We start from the raw sequence: 17879 nt of genomic DNA, 5'->3' as shown, positions 1-17879 counted from the left end.
CTGCCGTGGGTCTGAAGCCTGGAACAGAACTGAGGGTCCTTGTGGTTGATCTGAGTGACAAAAAGATACATCGAGGGGGTGCCCCATGCTTGGAAGATCTTGTGGGCTATGCCCATATTGAGAGACCACTCATGCGGTTGCATTATCCTGCTCAGCCTGTCGGCCAGGACGTTGTTTGTGCCTGCCAGATAAGTGGCTCAAAGGAACATGCTGTGTTGGCGAGCCCAATGTCACATCCAGACAGCCTCCTGACACAGAGGGCGTGATCCGGAATCCCATGCTTGTTGGTGTAATACATGGCAACCTGATTGTCTGTTTGAATGAGAACAATTTGGTGAGACAGCCAATCTCTGAAAGCCTTTAGAGCGCTCCAGATTGCTCAATGCTCAAGAAGGTTGATCTGAAGATTCGTTTCCTGGGAGGACCAAGCTCCTTGAGTGTGGAGCCCATTTACATGAGCTCCCCAGCCAAGGAGAGATGCATGTATCATCAGCATTTTTGTGGCTGAGGAATTTGGAATGGAAGTCCCAGAGTCAAACTGGATCGGATCGTTCATCATTGAAGAGAGTGTACCAACTCTGGGGATACTTGAATGACATCTTGCAAATTCCCTGTGGCTTGATACCACTGAGAAGCCAATGTCCATTGAGCTGATCTTATGTGAAGATGTATGATGTGTGTAACATACAATATGGAAGCCATGTGGCCCAGCAATCTCAACATCTCTGCTGAGCTGCTGAGAGGCACGAACCTTGGAAGCCAGCGAGCCAAGGTTGTCCGCTCTTGCCTCCAGGAGGTAGGCTCGAACCCTCTTTATGTCAAGTAGGGCTCCTATGAACTCCAATATTTCTATATACAAGGTTAGCTGTTTTCATTGTCCACACAATCAAAGGCTCGAACATTATCTCTGCTTAATAGGTTGTACTACATAGGTTTATGATATAGATCAATACAGTCAAAATGCTGTAAATGCAAATTCATAACATGAACTCTTGACAACCTTAACACCCATAGAAGTTTCTGTCACAATTACAATCTACTGGATTTTGGTGTTTACAATTCATATTAGATGGCACTGAAGCATACTTTTTATAAAGAGTTATTTATTTATTTATTTGGATTTTGCTCACACCTTTTTCAGTAGTAGCTCAAGGTGAGTTACATTCAGGTACACTGGATATTTCTCTGTCCCGGGAGGGCTCACAATCTAAGTCTGTACCTGAGGCAATGGCGGGTTAAGTGACTTGCCCAAGGAGCAGCAGTGGGATTTGAACTGGCCACCTCTGGATTGCAAGACCGGTGCTCTAACCACTAGGCCACTCCTCCACAGAGTTATCTGCTCTGTGAATGTCAAAAATGCTAAAATGACACTGGCGTCCCAAATTTCAATCATTTTCTTGTACTCTGTTCCAATGGAGAAAACTTTGTCAAACAAGGTTCAATTTCAAATCCTAGAGACAAAGTTAATTTACAAGGAAGGAATAACAACAAGCGATTACAACTGGAGCTCTGAATATAAAGGGCTACCTGTTTATGAGGACCCCTGAGTATGTGTGCCTTGGCCCCTTCACAAGCTGTCCTCATCGCTTCCAGCGAAGGTGTTCCCAACAGGTCTGTGATTAAATCCAGCTGCAGGAAGAAATAGAATGTGCATACTGAAAAACTATGCCAGTCTCACAATAATGAAAGAAAAAAAGTCAGAAAAATAATTTTACTGAATAACAGAAAAAAAAAGCAATAATTCAGTTCAAAAAACTGAATTAAATATATGAATGAGAGTGTAGTAAGGAGGCCAGGAAAGGAAATGAGGGAGGGATACAGGAAAAGAGGATTGTTTCCCATCAAACATTTAGAAGGAAAAATTAATTACAAACAAAAATCAGGGAAAAAAAGTAATTATAAAGTTGCCCCTAACAAAAACTGTAGCGTGGTATTTCTCAACTTATGTGCCCAACTGCCAATTAGAGTCAATTAGCACCAATTAAAACCAATTGGCATTCATTGGTTGTTTAAGGCAATATCTAATTAAGTTACACGCTAATTGTACATGCAACTTTGCGTACTAAGCCTAAAGCTGGGTGCCCAATGTTATAGAATTTAGGGGTAAGTGCATATACGTACACTCAGCACTATTCTATAAATGATGAAAGCAACTTGCTTAGCACATAAATGCAAGGGGCGTTTATAGGAGAGGAGCATGGGTGGGGCATAGGCAGGATCAACATTTACATGTGTCACTTCCAGACTACTGAAAGTAATGTGCTAAAAAGTCAAATTTAGGCAAGTGCATTTATGCCTGCTATTGACATGGCTTAAGTGGTTCTGCCTAAATGCGAGTAGATACCAACTTATGCTAATATTCTATAATGGAATCTTAGTGCCCAGATGCATGATAAAATTAGAGCTCATTGCGCTGTATCTGAGCACAAATTGTGGTGCTCAATTATTAGAATGGCCCCCATAGGGTCCAGAAATCCAAAGGAAAATTCCATTCTATTCCATGGTATGCACGCATGACCCATGATGCTATGGGTAAGCAATTACGTGCTTTACAATGCACAATCAAATAAAAAAACCCATTATGAAGATCAGTAAAACCAATACTGATGGGAATGGGTGGGGTGAGGAACTGACACCTCGGGGTAACAGTGTCTATTGATCCTCAAGCTATCTAAACAGCATGACAAGGCATGACCAGCAGAAAAAAATAAATTAAACGAAAAGGGTCGAGCTAGACAATCACCTGATTATGGACAATCAAGTGAAGGTGGTTGTGAAGAGAATGTTTTTTGCAATGTGACGGCTGAAGCGTATTAGAAATTGCCTGCCTAGAGACCTCTTCCGTACTCTCGTTCACTGGCTGGTCCTTTCTCACCTGGACTACTGCAGCGGGATATACACTGGCTGCCATGACTACTTACTAAGAAAGCTCCAGACAGCCCAGAACACGGCTGCCAGATTAATTCTAGGCAAATCGCGCTTTGCTCATGCACAACCATTGCGTTTCGCTCTGCACTGGCTCCCTGTCAAAGATCGCATCAAGTTCAATCTGTTCTCTAACGCACAAGATCGTATTCGGAGAGGCCCCTGAATACATGCTCTACCTAGTTGATCTACCTCCTAGAAATGCTCTGTCGTCATCACGCAACTTCCTCTGTCTGCACTATCCCAGCAGTAGGAAAGTCAGATACAAGCGTGTGCTTGCTTCGACTTTCCCATATACCAGTGCAAAAACTTAGAATGAACTGCCGAAGCAACTAAAAGGGATATCCGACCATCAACTATTCAAAAGGTTTTTAAAGACCTTCCTATTTTCTAAAGCCTACTCCCTACCGTGCCCGGCCATTTGACTCTCCCGCTGTTGGTTGGCAGGGGACTCTCATCCGCTGGCTCCTGCTGAACAGTTTACCCTTTCCATGTTTTCTCTGTTTATTCTGTCATCCTATGTTTTACCTTTCCTATTGTACTGTTTCATGAACTGTTGTAAGCCACATTGTGCCTGTCCTTGTGTCTTGTTCACAAGGAAGGTGAGCCCTTAGGTCCCGCAAGGCTCCGAAGGACCTCAGAGGATAGCCGTGCAACCCCAAGTCTTCACCTGTGGCGACCGCTGTTCACCAAGGGTTGAGCCCCCAGCTGCAGGCGGTCAATGGGACTTCTGGAACCGCGGGGTTGACGAACTGACCCAGACTGGAACCAGGAGAGAAGAGGGCAGATGGAAATGGAGACATCCAAGAACAGGCAACAGTTCAGGGCAGGCAGCTAACAGCGTAGTCAGAATCAGGCAAAAGGTCAAGGCAGGCGGCTAGCAGGGAAAACCAGGAACAGTCCAAAAGTCAAAACCAGAAGTACAAGGAAACCAACTGAGCACAGGAACAAGCGGAGACTGGCCTCGGGAAACAGAACCTGAAGCAATGTCCTATCTCAGGCCCGCTCCTTAAATACTGTCCGCATTCAACCGCCCAGCCCCCGTAGACATAGCCGGCCAATCAGAACCTGGTTATTGACAGAACCCTTCTGATTGGCTCTGTCCGACCTCCCAGGCGGGACCACAGTACTGGCCTCCCAATCTAACTCCTCTGAGGCGGAGCTTCGGATTCCCGCGCCCGAGAATGGAGACGCCGGCCATCGCGCCATTTCCCCTACTGGCGCAAGCAGAGCCCCCATAGCCAGCGATCGAGAGTCCGGCAGCCGCGATCGCCGGCCCCCGGCCTTGGCCCCGGACTGGGTGGCCATCACCGCGGCGAGCCCCAGCTCCCCGCCGTGGCCTCAAGAAAGCCGGTCTTCGCTGTGGCGGACGCCGGCTCTTGCCTCCCGCGGAGGAGCAGCCGGAGGGAGCGACGGATGTGACAGTATCCCCCCCGGATGCCCCCCTCCTCCTGGGTCCTGGTTTCTGAGGATAACGATCATGGAAGGCCCGTACCAACTCCGGGGCATGTACATTGGTAGCTGGCTCCCAGGAATTGTCCTCGGGACCGAAATGCTTCCATGATAACAGGTAGAGCAGCTTTCCCCGACGCCTCTTGGAGTCTATGATTTCTTCAACCTCATACTCGGGATCGGGGTCAGCCTCTGGAACAACTGACTCTTTATTCTGTGGATACCATTTAGACCCCCGAAAGACCTTCAACAGAGAAACATGAAAGGCATTATGGATCCGCAGAGTACTAGGTAGCCGCAGGCGGTATGTCACAGCTCCGATCCGAGACTGGACAACAAACGGCCCGATGTACCGTGGCCCCAGCCTCCGAGAGGGCACCCGGAGCCTCAGGTATTTGGTGCTCAGCCATACCTTCTGCCCCGGCTGCAAAACCGAGGCGGGGTGCCGGTGTCAGTCAGCAAACGACTTATACCTGGCGGCTGCTTTCTGTAGTTGCTCTCAGGCCAGATTCCAGACTTCCCGCAGGTCAGCCAGGGTTTGAGTAACCATGGGCGTAGAGGAGTCAGAGGGTATGGACGGAGGAAGCCGCGGATGTTGTCCATATACCATGAAAAATGGAGACTGCCCAGAGGCAGAGTGTTCACTGTGGTTATAGGCGAACTCGGCCCATGGAAGACGGGATGCCCAGTTGTCTTGCCGCCTGTTGACAAAAGCCCGCAAGAACCCCTTCAATGTTTGGTTAATCCTTTCCACCATCCCGTTGGTCTGCGGATGGTAGGCAGAGGAGAAATGGGTAGCAACCCCCAGAGCAGAACACAGGGCTCTCCAGAATCGTGAAGTGAACTGGGCTCCGCGGTCACTGATGATCCTGACTGGTAGCCCATGGAGCCGGAAAATATGCTGAACTGTTGGGCTAACAGTGCTGCCGATGGAAGCCCTGGCAGGGGAACGAAGTGTGCCATACGGGAGAACCGGTCTACCACTACCCAAATCACAGTGTGCCCCTGGGAACGGGGAAGATCCGTAATGAAATCCATAGACAATTCCTCCCAGGGGGCTGCAGGGATGGGCAAGGGCTGCAGATCTCCCCAGGGGCGCCCCACCACTGACTTGGTCCGGGCACAGGTAGGGCAGGTCGTGACAAACTGAAGGATATCTTGATTCATACGAGGCCACTGGTACTGTCGAGAAATCAGCCGGAGGGTTTTTTGGAACCCAAAGTGTACGGCCCATACAGATGAATGTCCCCAACGCATGACTTTTTCTCGGTCCTGCGGAGGCACGAGTTCCCACATCGGGGTGACCCTCCCCGGGGCTGCAGAGTCAGGCTGGATCCAACATAGGATGAGGCTCCTCAATGTCCTCTGGAGCTTCGAAGGCTCGGGAGAGGGAGTCCGCAGGGGTATTCTGTGCAGCTGACCGGAACACAAGTTGAAATCGGAACCTGGCGAAGAACAACGACCAGCGGGCTTGCCGTGGATTCAGCCTTTGGGCCTCCTGCAGATACAAAAGATTCTTGTGGTCCGTAATCACTGTAAATCGATGCTCTGCCCCTTCCAGCAGATGTCTCCACTCTTGCAGGGCTAATTTCAAAGCTAGTAATTCTTGGTCTCCTACTGTATAATTGCGTTCCACTGAGGAGAACTTTCGGGAGAAAAAGAAGCAAGGTTGACACCGGCCCTTGGTGTTAACTTGAGAGAGGACTGCCCCGGCGCCTAAAGCAGAAGCGTCCACCTCTACCACAAAAGGCTTGTCTGGGTCTGGGGCCTGAAAGATGGGAGTGGATTCAAAGGCCTTCTTCAACTGACCGAATGCCGTTTGCACCTCAGCCGGCCAGTTCCGAACATCTGCATGCTTCTTAGTGAGCGCTGTCAGCGGAGCTGTCAATTGCGAATAATGAGGAATAAATTGACGGTAGTAATTCGCAAACCCTAGGAACTGTTGCAGCGCCTTCAGGCCTTGGGGTTGGGGCCACTCCCGGATAGTGCGGAGTTTGTCTGGATCCATTCGCAGACCCCTAGGTAAAAGAATATGTCCCAGAAAAGGCAGAGTCTGCTGATGAAAGGAGCACTTGCTGAGTTTGGCAAACAAGCGATACTGCCGTAAGCGCTGAAGAACAGTCCGAACGTGGGCCACATGCTCCTGGGGATGTTTGGAAAAGATCAGGATGTCATCTAGGTATACAATTACCGTAGCGTAAAGCAGGTCTTCCAGAGCGAAGTTTATGAACCTCTGGAACACTGCTGGAGCGTTGCACAGGCCGAAGGGCATCACCCGGTATTCGAAGTGCTCCTGCCTCGGATGTGTTCTTCACCAGCCAATCGTCGAGATAGGAGAACACGTGCACTCCCAGCCTGCGAAGCGCCGCTGCTATTACAGCCAGGCACTTCGTGAACACTCTGGGCGCAGAGGCGAGCCCAAAGGATAGCACACAGTACTGGAAGTGACGTGTGCCCAGCTGAAATCGCAGATACTGTCTGTGAGCTGGCAGTATCGGGATGTGCGTGTAGGCGTCCTTCAAGTCCAGAGAGCATAGCCAATCATTTTCCTGAATCATGGGAAGAAGGGTGCCCAGGGAAAGCATCCTGAACTTTTCCTTGACCAGATATTTGTTCAGGGCCCTTAGGTCTAGGATGGGACGCATCCCCCCTGTTTTCTTTTCCACAAGGAAGTACCTGGAATAGAATCCCAGCCCTTCTTGCCCGGGTGGCACGGGCTCGACCGCATTGGCGCTGAGAAGGGCGGAGAGTTCATCTGCAAGTACCTGCTTGTGCTGGAAGCTGTAGGACTGAGCTCCCGGTGGACAATTTGGAGGTTTGGAGGCCAAATTGAGGGTGTATCCTTGCCGGACTATTTGAAGAACCCAACGGTCGGAGGTTACAAGAGGCCACCTTTGGTGAAAAGCTTTCAATCTCCCCCCGACCGGCAGATCGCCCGGCACGGATACGTTGATGTTGGCTATGCTCTGCTGGAGCCAGTCAAAAGCTCGCCCCCTGCTTTTGCTGGGGAGCCGTGGGGCCTTGCTGAGGCGCACGCTGCTGACGAGAGCGAGCGCGCTGGGGCTTAGCCTGGGCCGCAGGCTGTCGAGGAGGAGGATTGTACCTACGCTTACCAGAAGAGTAGGAAACAGTCTTCCTTCCCCCATAAAAACGTCTACCTGAGGAGGTAGATGCTGAAGGCTGCCGGCTGGAGAACTTGTCGAAAGCGGTATCCCGCTGGTGGAGCTGCTCTACCACCTGTTCGACTTTCTCTCCAAAAATGTTGTCCGCTCAGCAAGGGGAGTCCGCAATCCACTGCTGGATCCTATTCTCCAGGTCGGAGGCACGCAGCCATGAGAGTCTGCGCATCACCACACCTTGAGCAGCGGCCCTGGACGCAACATCAAAGGTATCATATACCCCTCTGGCCAGGAATTTTCTGCACGCCTTCAGCTGCCTGACTACCTCCTGAAATGGCTTGGCTTGCTCAGGAGGGAGCTTGTCCACCAAGCCCGCCAACTGCCGCACATTGTTCCGCATATGGATGCTCGTGTAGAGCTGGTAGGACTGAATCTTGGCCACGAGCATAGAAGAATGGTAGGCCTTCCTCCCAAAGGAGTCTAAGGTTCTAGAGTCCTTGCCCAGGGGCGCCGAAGCATGCTCCCTAGAACTGTATCCCTTCTTTAGGGCCAGATCCACCACACCAGAGTCGTGAGGCAACTGAGTGCGCATCAGCTCTGGGTCCCCATGGATCCGGTACTGGGACTCGATCTTCTTGGGAATGTGGGGATTACTTAGAGGCTTGGTCCAGTTCACCAGCAATGTCTTTTTTAGGACATGATGCATGGGTACTGTGGACGCTTCCTTAGGTGGAAAAGGATAGTCCAAGAGCTCAAACATTTCAGCCCTGGGCTCATCCTCCACGACCACCGGGAAGGGGATGGCCGTAGACATCTCCCGGACAAAGGCCGCAAAAGACAGACTCTCGGGAGGAGAAAGCTGTCTTTCAGGGGAGGGAGTGGGATCAGAAGGAAGGCCATCAGACTCCTCGTCAGAGAAATATCTGATGTCTTCCTCCTCCTCCCATGAGGCCTCACCATCGGTATCAGACACAAGTTCATGAACCTGTGTCTGAAGCCGTGCCCGACTCGACTCCGTGGAAACACGGCCACGGTGGGAGCGTCGAGAGGTAGACTCCCTCACCAGCACCGGCGAAGCTCCCTCCGCCGACGTCGTCGGGGAGTCTTCCTGGGAGGCGGTCGCAGTCGGTACAGCCAGCGGTACCGATGTCGGAGACCTCACCCCGGGAAAGGGGCCAGCCAGCGCCTCACTCGACGGTACCGGTGGCGCAAGCACCTCCGGTACCGGAGGGGAAGGGCGCAACAGCTCTCCCAGGATCTCCGGGACAATGGCCCGGAGACTCTCGTGCAGAGCGGCTGTGGAGAAAGACATGGAAGCCGATGCAGGCGTCGAGGTCAGAGTCTGTTCCGGGCGTGGAGGCTGCTCCGGGCTGTCCAAGGTGGAGCGCATCGACACCTCCTGAACAGAGGGTGAGCGGTCCTCCCAGTACCGATGCCTACTGGGTGCCGACTCCCTCGGCGACCCAGAGCTCTCGGTACCGATGCGGGAAGGTGACCGGTGTCGATGCTTCTTTGATTTCTTCAAACGAAGCATGTCACCGGAGCTTCCCGGTACCGACGAGGACGTAGAATCCAACCGTCTCTTCCTTGGGGCCGAGGCCGAAGAAGGTCGGTCTCGGGGGGGGGGGGGGGGGGGGGGCTGTACCGCAGGAGCCCTCAGGGTAGAAGGAGACCCACCCGAAGGCTCACCGCCACCAGCACGGGAATGGACAGCCCTCACCTGCACTCCAGTCGAAGCACCACCGTCCGACGACATCAGCAACAGCGGAGGTCCCGGTACCACCGACACCACCTTCCGATGTCTCGGTACCGACGATGCAGACGGTCGAAACCTCAATGCCGTTGATGCAGTCAATGCCGAGGTCGAAGACTTTGATGCTGTCGACGTCGATGCACTCTATGCCTCGGTGCTGTTGTTGACGAAGAGCCCGAGAACAACACGTTCCACTGGGCCAATCTCGCTACCTGAGTCCTCTTCTGTAAAAGAGCACAAAGACTGCAGGCCTGCGGGCGGTGCCCAGCCCCCAGACACGGAAGACACGAAGCGTGCCTATCAGTGAGCGAGATTACCCGGGCGCACTGGGTGCACTTCTTGAAGCCGCTGGGAGACTTCGATGACATGGGCGGAAAAATCACGCCGGCGAAATCAAAATTCGCGATGGTGACGAAGGGCACCCAAAAATAAGGGAGAGAGAAAAAAACCCGTACCGAGGTCACAGAAAAGGCCAACCCCGAAAGCGAAAGGAAACTTACGTCGGGGAAACAAACTGGACACACGGGAAGGGACAAAGACCGAGGTCTTTTTTTTTTTTTTTTTTAGCAAAATCGCGAAGACGCGCGAGGGTCAACTTGAGGGGCGCGAAACGGCGGCAAAACACGACTGTCCAGAGCGCGGACAAAAGAAGACTGACGAACACGAGCCGGTTCGGGCGGGAAGACAGCCGCGCATGCGCGGTGCGCATGGGCGCGCGAGGACTAGCAAAGGCCTTTGCTAGTGAAGTTTCCGATTGGAGGGGCTGCCGTGGAGGTCACCCATCTGTGAGAACAAGCAGCCTGCTTGTCCTCGGAGAATAGTCATAAGAGGAAAGCGCGGGATCATGAAATTGTTTGGTTGGAGTAACAGGTTCATTTCGCACACTGGCGCTATGGCGAGAGTGCAAGTGGGATGGATAAACAACGTTTGCTGGAAATTCAAATCTTGTTAAATGAGCTTTTTACATCAATGGATGATTAAAATCCTTGGCTTACTATAAGTATTATCTTTATCGCCAGGGAAACAAGGGGGGGGGGGGGGGGGTCGCGTGTTGGCACGTTTAGTGTCTTATACAACTGGTCCTCGTTGGATTCATACAGTACGAACTGCAGGGGGTCAGCTCCTTCCTACTGATTAGGTTGGCAATGTAATTTATTTATTTAATAAATACATAACTTGCGCAACAAAACATCTAGGCAGCTCACAAAATAGATCAACAATACATATATGTTTCCCATAAATAAACACACACACACACAAACGACACAACCAACTATTGACCAGTAGCATCCATCCCCCTGACTGTCAAACTAATGGAAAGAATGGTAACCAAACAACTTACCAACTACTTAAACAAGTTCACAATATTACATGAATCACAGTTAGGATTTTGATCTAACCATAGTACTGAAACGGTGCTAACCACGCTCATAACCAAATTCAAACAATTAATTGCAACCGGAAACGTGCTGCTCCTACAATTCGACATGTCCAGTGCGTTCGATATGGTCAGCCACCAAATACTCTCGAATATCCTAGATTACTTCGGGATTGGAGGAAACGTACTAAGATGGTTTGAAGGCTTCTTAACAGCAAGAACCTATCAAGTGATCTCAAAATCAAAAATGTCAACACCATGGAAACCCGAATGTGGAGTACCACAAGGATCACCACTCTCATCAACCCTTTTTAACTTAATGATGACACCTTTAGCCAAATCACTATCCAACCAAGGACTCAACCCATACATCGATGCAGACGATGTCACGATATATATCCCGTTCAAACATGATCTAACTGAAATTGCAAATGAAATCAAACACAGCTTCCAAATAATGAATTCATGGGCGGACGCCTTCCAACTGAAGCTAAACGCAGAAAAGACACAATGTCTCATCCTATCTTCACAATACAACACAAATATACACAATACCATAAACACCCCAGACTATACACTTCCGGTCTCTAACAGTCTAAAAATTCTGGGACTCACAATCGACCGGAATCTCACACTCGAAGACCATGTGAAAAATACAGTAAAGAAAATGTTCTACTCAATGTGGAAACTTAAAAGGATCAAACCATACTTCCCAAGGGAAATATTCCGCAGCCTGGTACAATCAATGGTGCTAAGCTACCTAGATTACTGTAATGCCATTTATGCCGGATGCAAAGAACAAATCATTGAGAAGCTCCAAACCGCTAAAAACACAGCAGCCAGACTCATATTTGGAAAAGCAAAATACGAAAGCGCCAAACCCCTAAGAGAAAAGCTACATTGGCTTCCATTAAAAGAACGAATTGCGTTCAAAGTTTGCACCCTGGTCCACAAAATTATACATGGGGAAGCCCCGACCTATATGTCAGACCTTATAGACCTACCAGCAAGGAACGCAAAAAGATCAGCACGCACATTCCTCAACCTACACTACCCCAACTGCAAAGGACTAAAATACAAATCCACATACGCAACCAGTTTCTCCTACATCTGCACGCAACTATGGAACGCATTACCGAAGGCCATAAAAACAACTCAAGACCTAGCTATGTTCCGAAGGCTATTGAAAACTGACCTATTCAAGAAGGCATACCACAAACAACCATCCTAATTACTAAATAATAAGACTGATCATGAACTAGACAGTACCGAACTCTTATCACTTGTCTGATTAACCACATTGCTATTAATGAACAAGTACCATTACTTTAATCTCATGTCGAAAATGATTTCTTTGTAATTGATGACCTAACATATGTTACAAACCAACCTACTACCATAACGTATTCTTATTTAAAATGTATGAATGCACCTTAATGCAATACCCTTTAATAACTATGTCAAATAGACCCTTGATTGGCCCGTGTCCGGCTTTTTTGAACCTGCCAAATTACGTGGTTTAATTACTTAGAACAACTCCCATAAGACAGGGAAGTCCAGAGATAAACATCTCAATGCCATAAACAAATTTATTCTTATTGGGGAGCAAGAAGGTAATTCTAATCCTCGGCTCAACTCCAAAAGCCCAGCACATCCACCTTTGGATGACAGTGCACCCATGGCTGTACCTTCATATGAGGGGACTCCGCCTTCATATGAGCCAGGTTTTTCCAACAAACTTTTAAACTGTGGCATTGCCATTGGTTATACGCTCATACCACCCCACCTTCTGAGTCCCACACCTCCACTTCCCCCCACCCATCCCATCACTCTGGACAAGCCCGCCTCGGTACAGATCTCCGGTACGGTAGATCTGTCACCTGTCCCTGTTTCTTCCGGTCCAGGACCCATGATTCCAGGTGCTGCTGCCCCTGCCATCCCCCAGCCCACTGATCCAGGTGCTGCCATCCCTCCATTGTTCCAGGTGCCGCCACCACGGTTGCAGGTGCTGCTATCCCTATTATCCTTCAACCTGTCATCCCAGGTGCTGTTATACCTGTTCCTCCTCCCGTTCTTCCTCAACCTGTACCCCTGCCAAGTGTCCCTACTACTGCAATCCCTTCTAGCTCTGGACCAGGATCCCTACTCCAGACTTGCCCTTCAATGCCAAAATCTGTAACCCTTAATCAGCCCTCTAAATCAGTGAAACCACCGTTACTCCCCATTCCTTCAGGTAATGCTTATCAGGCTCTCAGAATTTTGCAGCAACCAGAAATGGCTAGCCCAAATCAGCACCCACATATTACATGTTTCCATTGCCATTGCTTAGGTCATTATGCTAACACCTGCCGCAAAAATCCACAGTCCTTTCATAAGCATGCCCAGCATAATACTCCCCCTGTTCAGCAATCGTTCCTCTTGTGGAACCCGGAACGACGCCGTTCTCAGTAACCAGGCGTGGACCGTACCTGAGCAAAATTATTTGGACCCTATAATCACTTTGCTCAACTGTACTATTTGAAGAATAATACTTCAGCTATTAGATTAAAGATTAGGAAATTCTACTTTTTGTGCTATTTCTGGCTTAATTCTAAATAGTGGTTACGTCCTACACTGTCTTGTGTTATTATATATCCATGTATGTTTTTGTTTTAATATCTTATGCTAACATGCCATGGTTTAATGACGTTACTTTATCTGGTATTTACCTAGGAATAAAATGGTCCCCGTTCATCAGGCTCTTCAAGTCCTGACTCCCCTGTAATAGATTTGTTTTTAGCTAAATTTTTAATTAACTTGTATCAGTCATTCCTTAAAAAAAAAATAGAAAACAGTATGGTCTTGTGTCCATCTGGTTTGAGCCAGAGTTACTCAGACATAAAAATGTATTTTCTGTGCTTGATGCTTAGAGCTGCATCTCTCCTTTTCTCTGTGTAAATGCTCACACTTCGAAGGTCATGCTGACTGGGCAAAAAACACTCTTCCCCCCTCCCCTAGCAGAAGTGCCGCTACTTCCAAAACTTTATTATCGGATTGAAACAGAATTATAAGGCACTTCCCCCTAAAGCCACCGGCAGCCCCTGGCCTGCTTCTTTAAACATTCACTATGAACTCCCGCAAACTAGTGATTTACAGATAGAGTTAGCTATTCTGTTGCAGCCATACACTTAGATTTTTTACTGAGGGAAAGAATCTGTTTGCCTTGTGCTGTGGCTAGATATAACTCTGACTGTGATCCTCGGTTTTTTCCCTTGCTTCGAACATATTTCTGAGTAGTTTAACATCTTGTCGCAGTAAATTATTTACTTTGACAAAGTGTCTGATTTATTGTAAAGACAAATACTCACTGTTCACTGCTTTATATCCTAATCAGCTGTATTTTCTTCTCTCAGAGAAGTAAAAGATTTCTTTCCTCTTCTGTTTCCGCTTTGACGTCAATGTATGAGTGTGTGTAAAGATTTATGAACTGTTTTTCTTCTAGCAACTCCAGATTCGTCAGCCGCTCTTACAGCCTCCAAATATTTTGTATCACGATGCTGGTCCAAAGAATGGAGGAATATGTAGAATGCACTATAATCTTGTTTACTTATTCTGACACTTTTTTTTGTGCTTTTCAGTGTCTTATTGGGCAATTGTATTCTCTTTAGCTACATAAAGAGGACACTTTTCAACTTTTTTTATTTTTCCGAATCTAGAAAGTGTTCTTCTTTTTAGCCACCATGCGGGCTACCATGATACAAATTTCCAGTATAGTTTTGATTAAGTTGCAGAGGAAGGTAAATGGATGTGAGAATCTCATTCATTTTGGGGTAATTATAAAGGATATACAGGGATTGGTATTTCCATATGAAGGTTTCAGAAATGTTTGCATTGTAAAATGGTCTAGCTGTTCATGTATCATTGGATGTGTTTTCTATAAGTGCATATAAGTAGACATTCACATGACAGACCCTTAAGAAAGATTTTCGCAAGTAGCGATGGTGAAGAGAAAAGTCGTAGAAGGTCCAGAGGAATGTTGAAAAGTTTGTATGTGGTAATGTATCTGGTATCCTCTGTGCTCTATTTATTCTGATGTTTATGTGAGGCCTTCTATTCTACCTACAGCTTTTTGAGTTATAATGCTTTTTGTCTGTCTACACAACAAACAGTGTTATGCCCATATCATATCTATATCTTTTTTTGTTTGTTTCTATTTCTCTGTATATACTCTCAAACAGATCGCATTTATTTACACACACAACAACAGTTGAAGTCTCTACACAAACTGCTTATTTCTTTTTCATATATATAAATACCCTACCTGGATCAGTTATTTCACTGGATGTGGTATCCCTTACAATTTACCCAATACTGTATTTCCCTAATTCTCTAAATTTTTCTGTTCATAATGCTTTTCTGTTTTTCAGGCAATGTATAAGACTTACTGGCAACATATTTGATTAAAACAAGAGACAGTTCCTCTAATGTCAGGCCTATACTGATTTTACAGATATCTGTCAAAGTTAAAAGGTACCTGCTTGTCTGAGTAGATGCTTTCTAACAAAATTAAAACAAAATAATAATAATAGATAGAAGCGTATCCTTGCATCAAAGAGATTATTCCCATATTTGCCTGACCAATATTCTGTATATTACGATGTGGTACCCAATATTAATATTTTTCTGTCTTCGATTTTCACAGGAAATCTCAGTCAGAAGAGGGGAGGGTAATGATAGCCCTTCCCCTGCCACCGGTCATCCAAAAGCTCTCAAAGTTGGAGATTTGGTTCACCGAAAGTACTACACCCCTATTTACATAGGACCCTTCCAAATTAGTCAAGTTACGACACCACACTTCCTGAGTCCACCTAAAAGACATCCAAATCTACAAGGCTCCTGATTCAGTCCCATTCAAGCCATCCCCACCAGCTCAGTAGTTACCACTGGTTCTGCAGCCTCCACCACCACTTCAAGTTCATGGACTAAAAGAACATTTTCCAAGATTTCTCACTCCCATGACTGAGCATCTGACAACTGCAGACATTACCACTGTACCTGAACAGAACATTGCCCATCAAAGCGAGCTCGCTACTGCACTTGCCATCTTTCCAGTGGAAACGGGTGATGCAAGTCCAACTACCCACAAGAGGACACTGTACTCTGTACTTAAAAAAACTGTGTTGGGACTTGTTGTACCTATATTATTTGTGACTAATCTACTATACATTTGAAAAGACTCACAGGTTTCTTCAGTGTACATAGTAATAATCACAGGAATCCACCCTAGGTTTCACATGTATTGGTTTTTGTGGTATATTTTGTCGAAGAGATGGGTCTTCAGCAGTTTGCAGAAGTTGGTCAGTTCATAGGTCAGTTTTAGGTTATGTGGCAGAGAGTTCCAGAATTGCGTGCTCATATAGGAAAAGGTTGATGCGTGCATTAGTTTATATTTTAGGCCTTTGCAATTGGGGAAATGAAGATTAAGGAATGTGCGAGATGATCTTTTAGCATTCCTGGGTGGTAGGTCTATCAGATCAGACATGTAGGCTGGGGCCTCGCCATGGATGATTTTATGTACGAGGGTACATACTTTGAACGTAATGCGTTCTTTGAGTGGTAACCAGTGTAGTTTCTCTCGTAGGGGTTTAGCACTTTCGTATTTTGGTTTTCCAAATATGAGTCTGGCTGCTGTGTTCTGGGCTCTCTGGAGTTTTTTTTGAGTATTTGCTGTTTGCAGCCAGCATAGAGTGAGTTACAGTAGTCTAGGTGACTGAGTACTAGTGATTGAACCAAATTCCGGAAAACAGATCTTGGGAAGTATGGTTTTACTCTTTTTAATTTCCACATTGAGTGGAACATTTTTTTGGTTGTGATTTTCGCATGATTCTCAACTGTTAGGTGCCGGTCGATGGTGACTCCAAGAATTTTCAGGGTCTCCGAAATTGGTAGATTTAGTTTTGGGGTGTTGATGGTGGTAAATTTGCTCGTGTTGTGTTGGGAGGTATTAGGCATATATAATGTAGGCCTATGACGCCCATAGCTTAGCCTTTGCAATACTTGTAATTATCATGCTCTTGAGTTTGCAGTAGTTATTCATTATTTGGCCAATATTAATCCTTCTTAAATGCTAAAATGAAATATTTCTGCCCTCTTAACACCAGTTTTTGCTATATTTACACATTCAAAGTTTGACTAATGATAAACTTTGATTGAAAATGTTCTTTCTCCCGCCTCCCAACATCAGCTTTGTAATCATGATATATCAATTGATTACAATCATATGCACTCAACCTAATTGATTCCATTGTATGACTCAGACTTAATTGTTTCCAAGTCTAACTCTGCCCTAGAGGGGTAGTTCTAGGATAGTTAGGCCCCTTGGGTTGGTTATGATAAAAGGGGAAACCCAACGCTGCATTTCATCCAGCATATAATTATATATCCACATGCTGACTCTTGCTATGGCCTTGTCCCTTATTGTGCTAGAGCACCCCTGTCACCTCAACCCTATACATTCCCCCCCACAGGACTCTAAGAGGCCTCTGGAAAGGACGGCCACACCCACTTATAGTCATGTGTGCCGCCCCCCCCTTGGGGGGGTTCAGCAAGAGGGGAATGAAGAAATATGTTAGCCTTGCTAGCCCTTGCTCTCAGTAAAAAACAAGGCCAATGGCTCATAATAAGAGCTAGGCTTCTTAAAATCAAAATCATCTCTGATACAAAAGAGAGCTAGCTTGTAAAAATCAGAGATCAACTTTGACACAGTTATAATTCACTGTAGCAAGTCTGGGGGAGGATGAGGCCAGAATAGGTGGAGGAACACGCAAATTAATTACACCTACACTACCCCAACTGCAAAGGACTAAAATACAAATCCACATACGCAACCAGTTTCTCCTGCATCTGCACGCAACTATGGAACGCATTACCGAAGGCCATAAAAACAACGCAAGACCTAGCTATGTTCCGAAGGCTACTGAAAACTGACCTATTCAAGAAGGCATACCACAAACAACCATCCTAATTACTAAATAATAAGACTGATCATGAACTAGACAGTACCGAACTCTTATCACTTGTCCGATTAACCACATTGCTATTAATGAACAAGTACCATTACTTTAATCTCATGTTGAAAATGATTTCTTTGTAATTGATGACCTAACATATGTTAGAAACCAACCTACTACCATAACGTATTCTTATTTAAAATGTATGAATGCACCTTAATGCAAAGCGAATGCTACATACCTGTAGAAGGTATTCTCCGAGG

At 46.9% G+C, this 17879-nt stretch overlaps 1 protein-coding gene across 2 annotated transcripts in view; it reads right to left on the bottom strand.

Moving 5' to 3' along the window:
* Positions 1 to 17879, bottom strand: part of NLK (nemo like kinase) — a 470815-nt gene that overhangs the window by 60271 nt on the left and 392665 nt on the right. For both annotated transcript variants that reach the window (XM_030222228.1, XM_030222230.1), the window contains exon 7: positions 1528 to 1629. In XM_030222228.1, coding sequence (XP_030078088.1) covers positions 1528 to 1629 — 102 coding nt within the window. The remainder of the gene's footprint in view (positions 1 to 1527; positions 1630 to 17879) is intronic.

Source organism: Microcaecilia unicolor, chromosome 13 (assembly GCF_901765095.1).
Source record: "Microcaecilia unicolor chromosome 13, aMicUni1.1, whole genome shotgun sequence".
NCBI lineage: Eukaryota > Metazoa > Chordata > Amphibia > Gymnophiona > Siphonopidae > Microcaecilia > Microcaecilia unicolor.
Note: the sequence above shows the minus strand (reverse complement) of the source record. Positions and strands in the feature narration are given on the sequence as shown.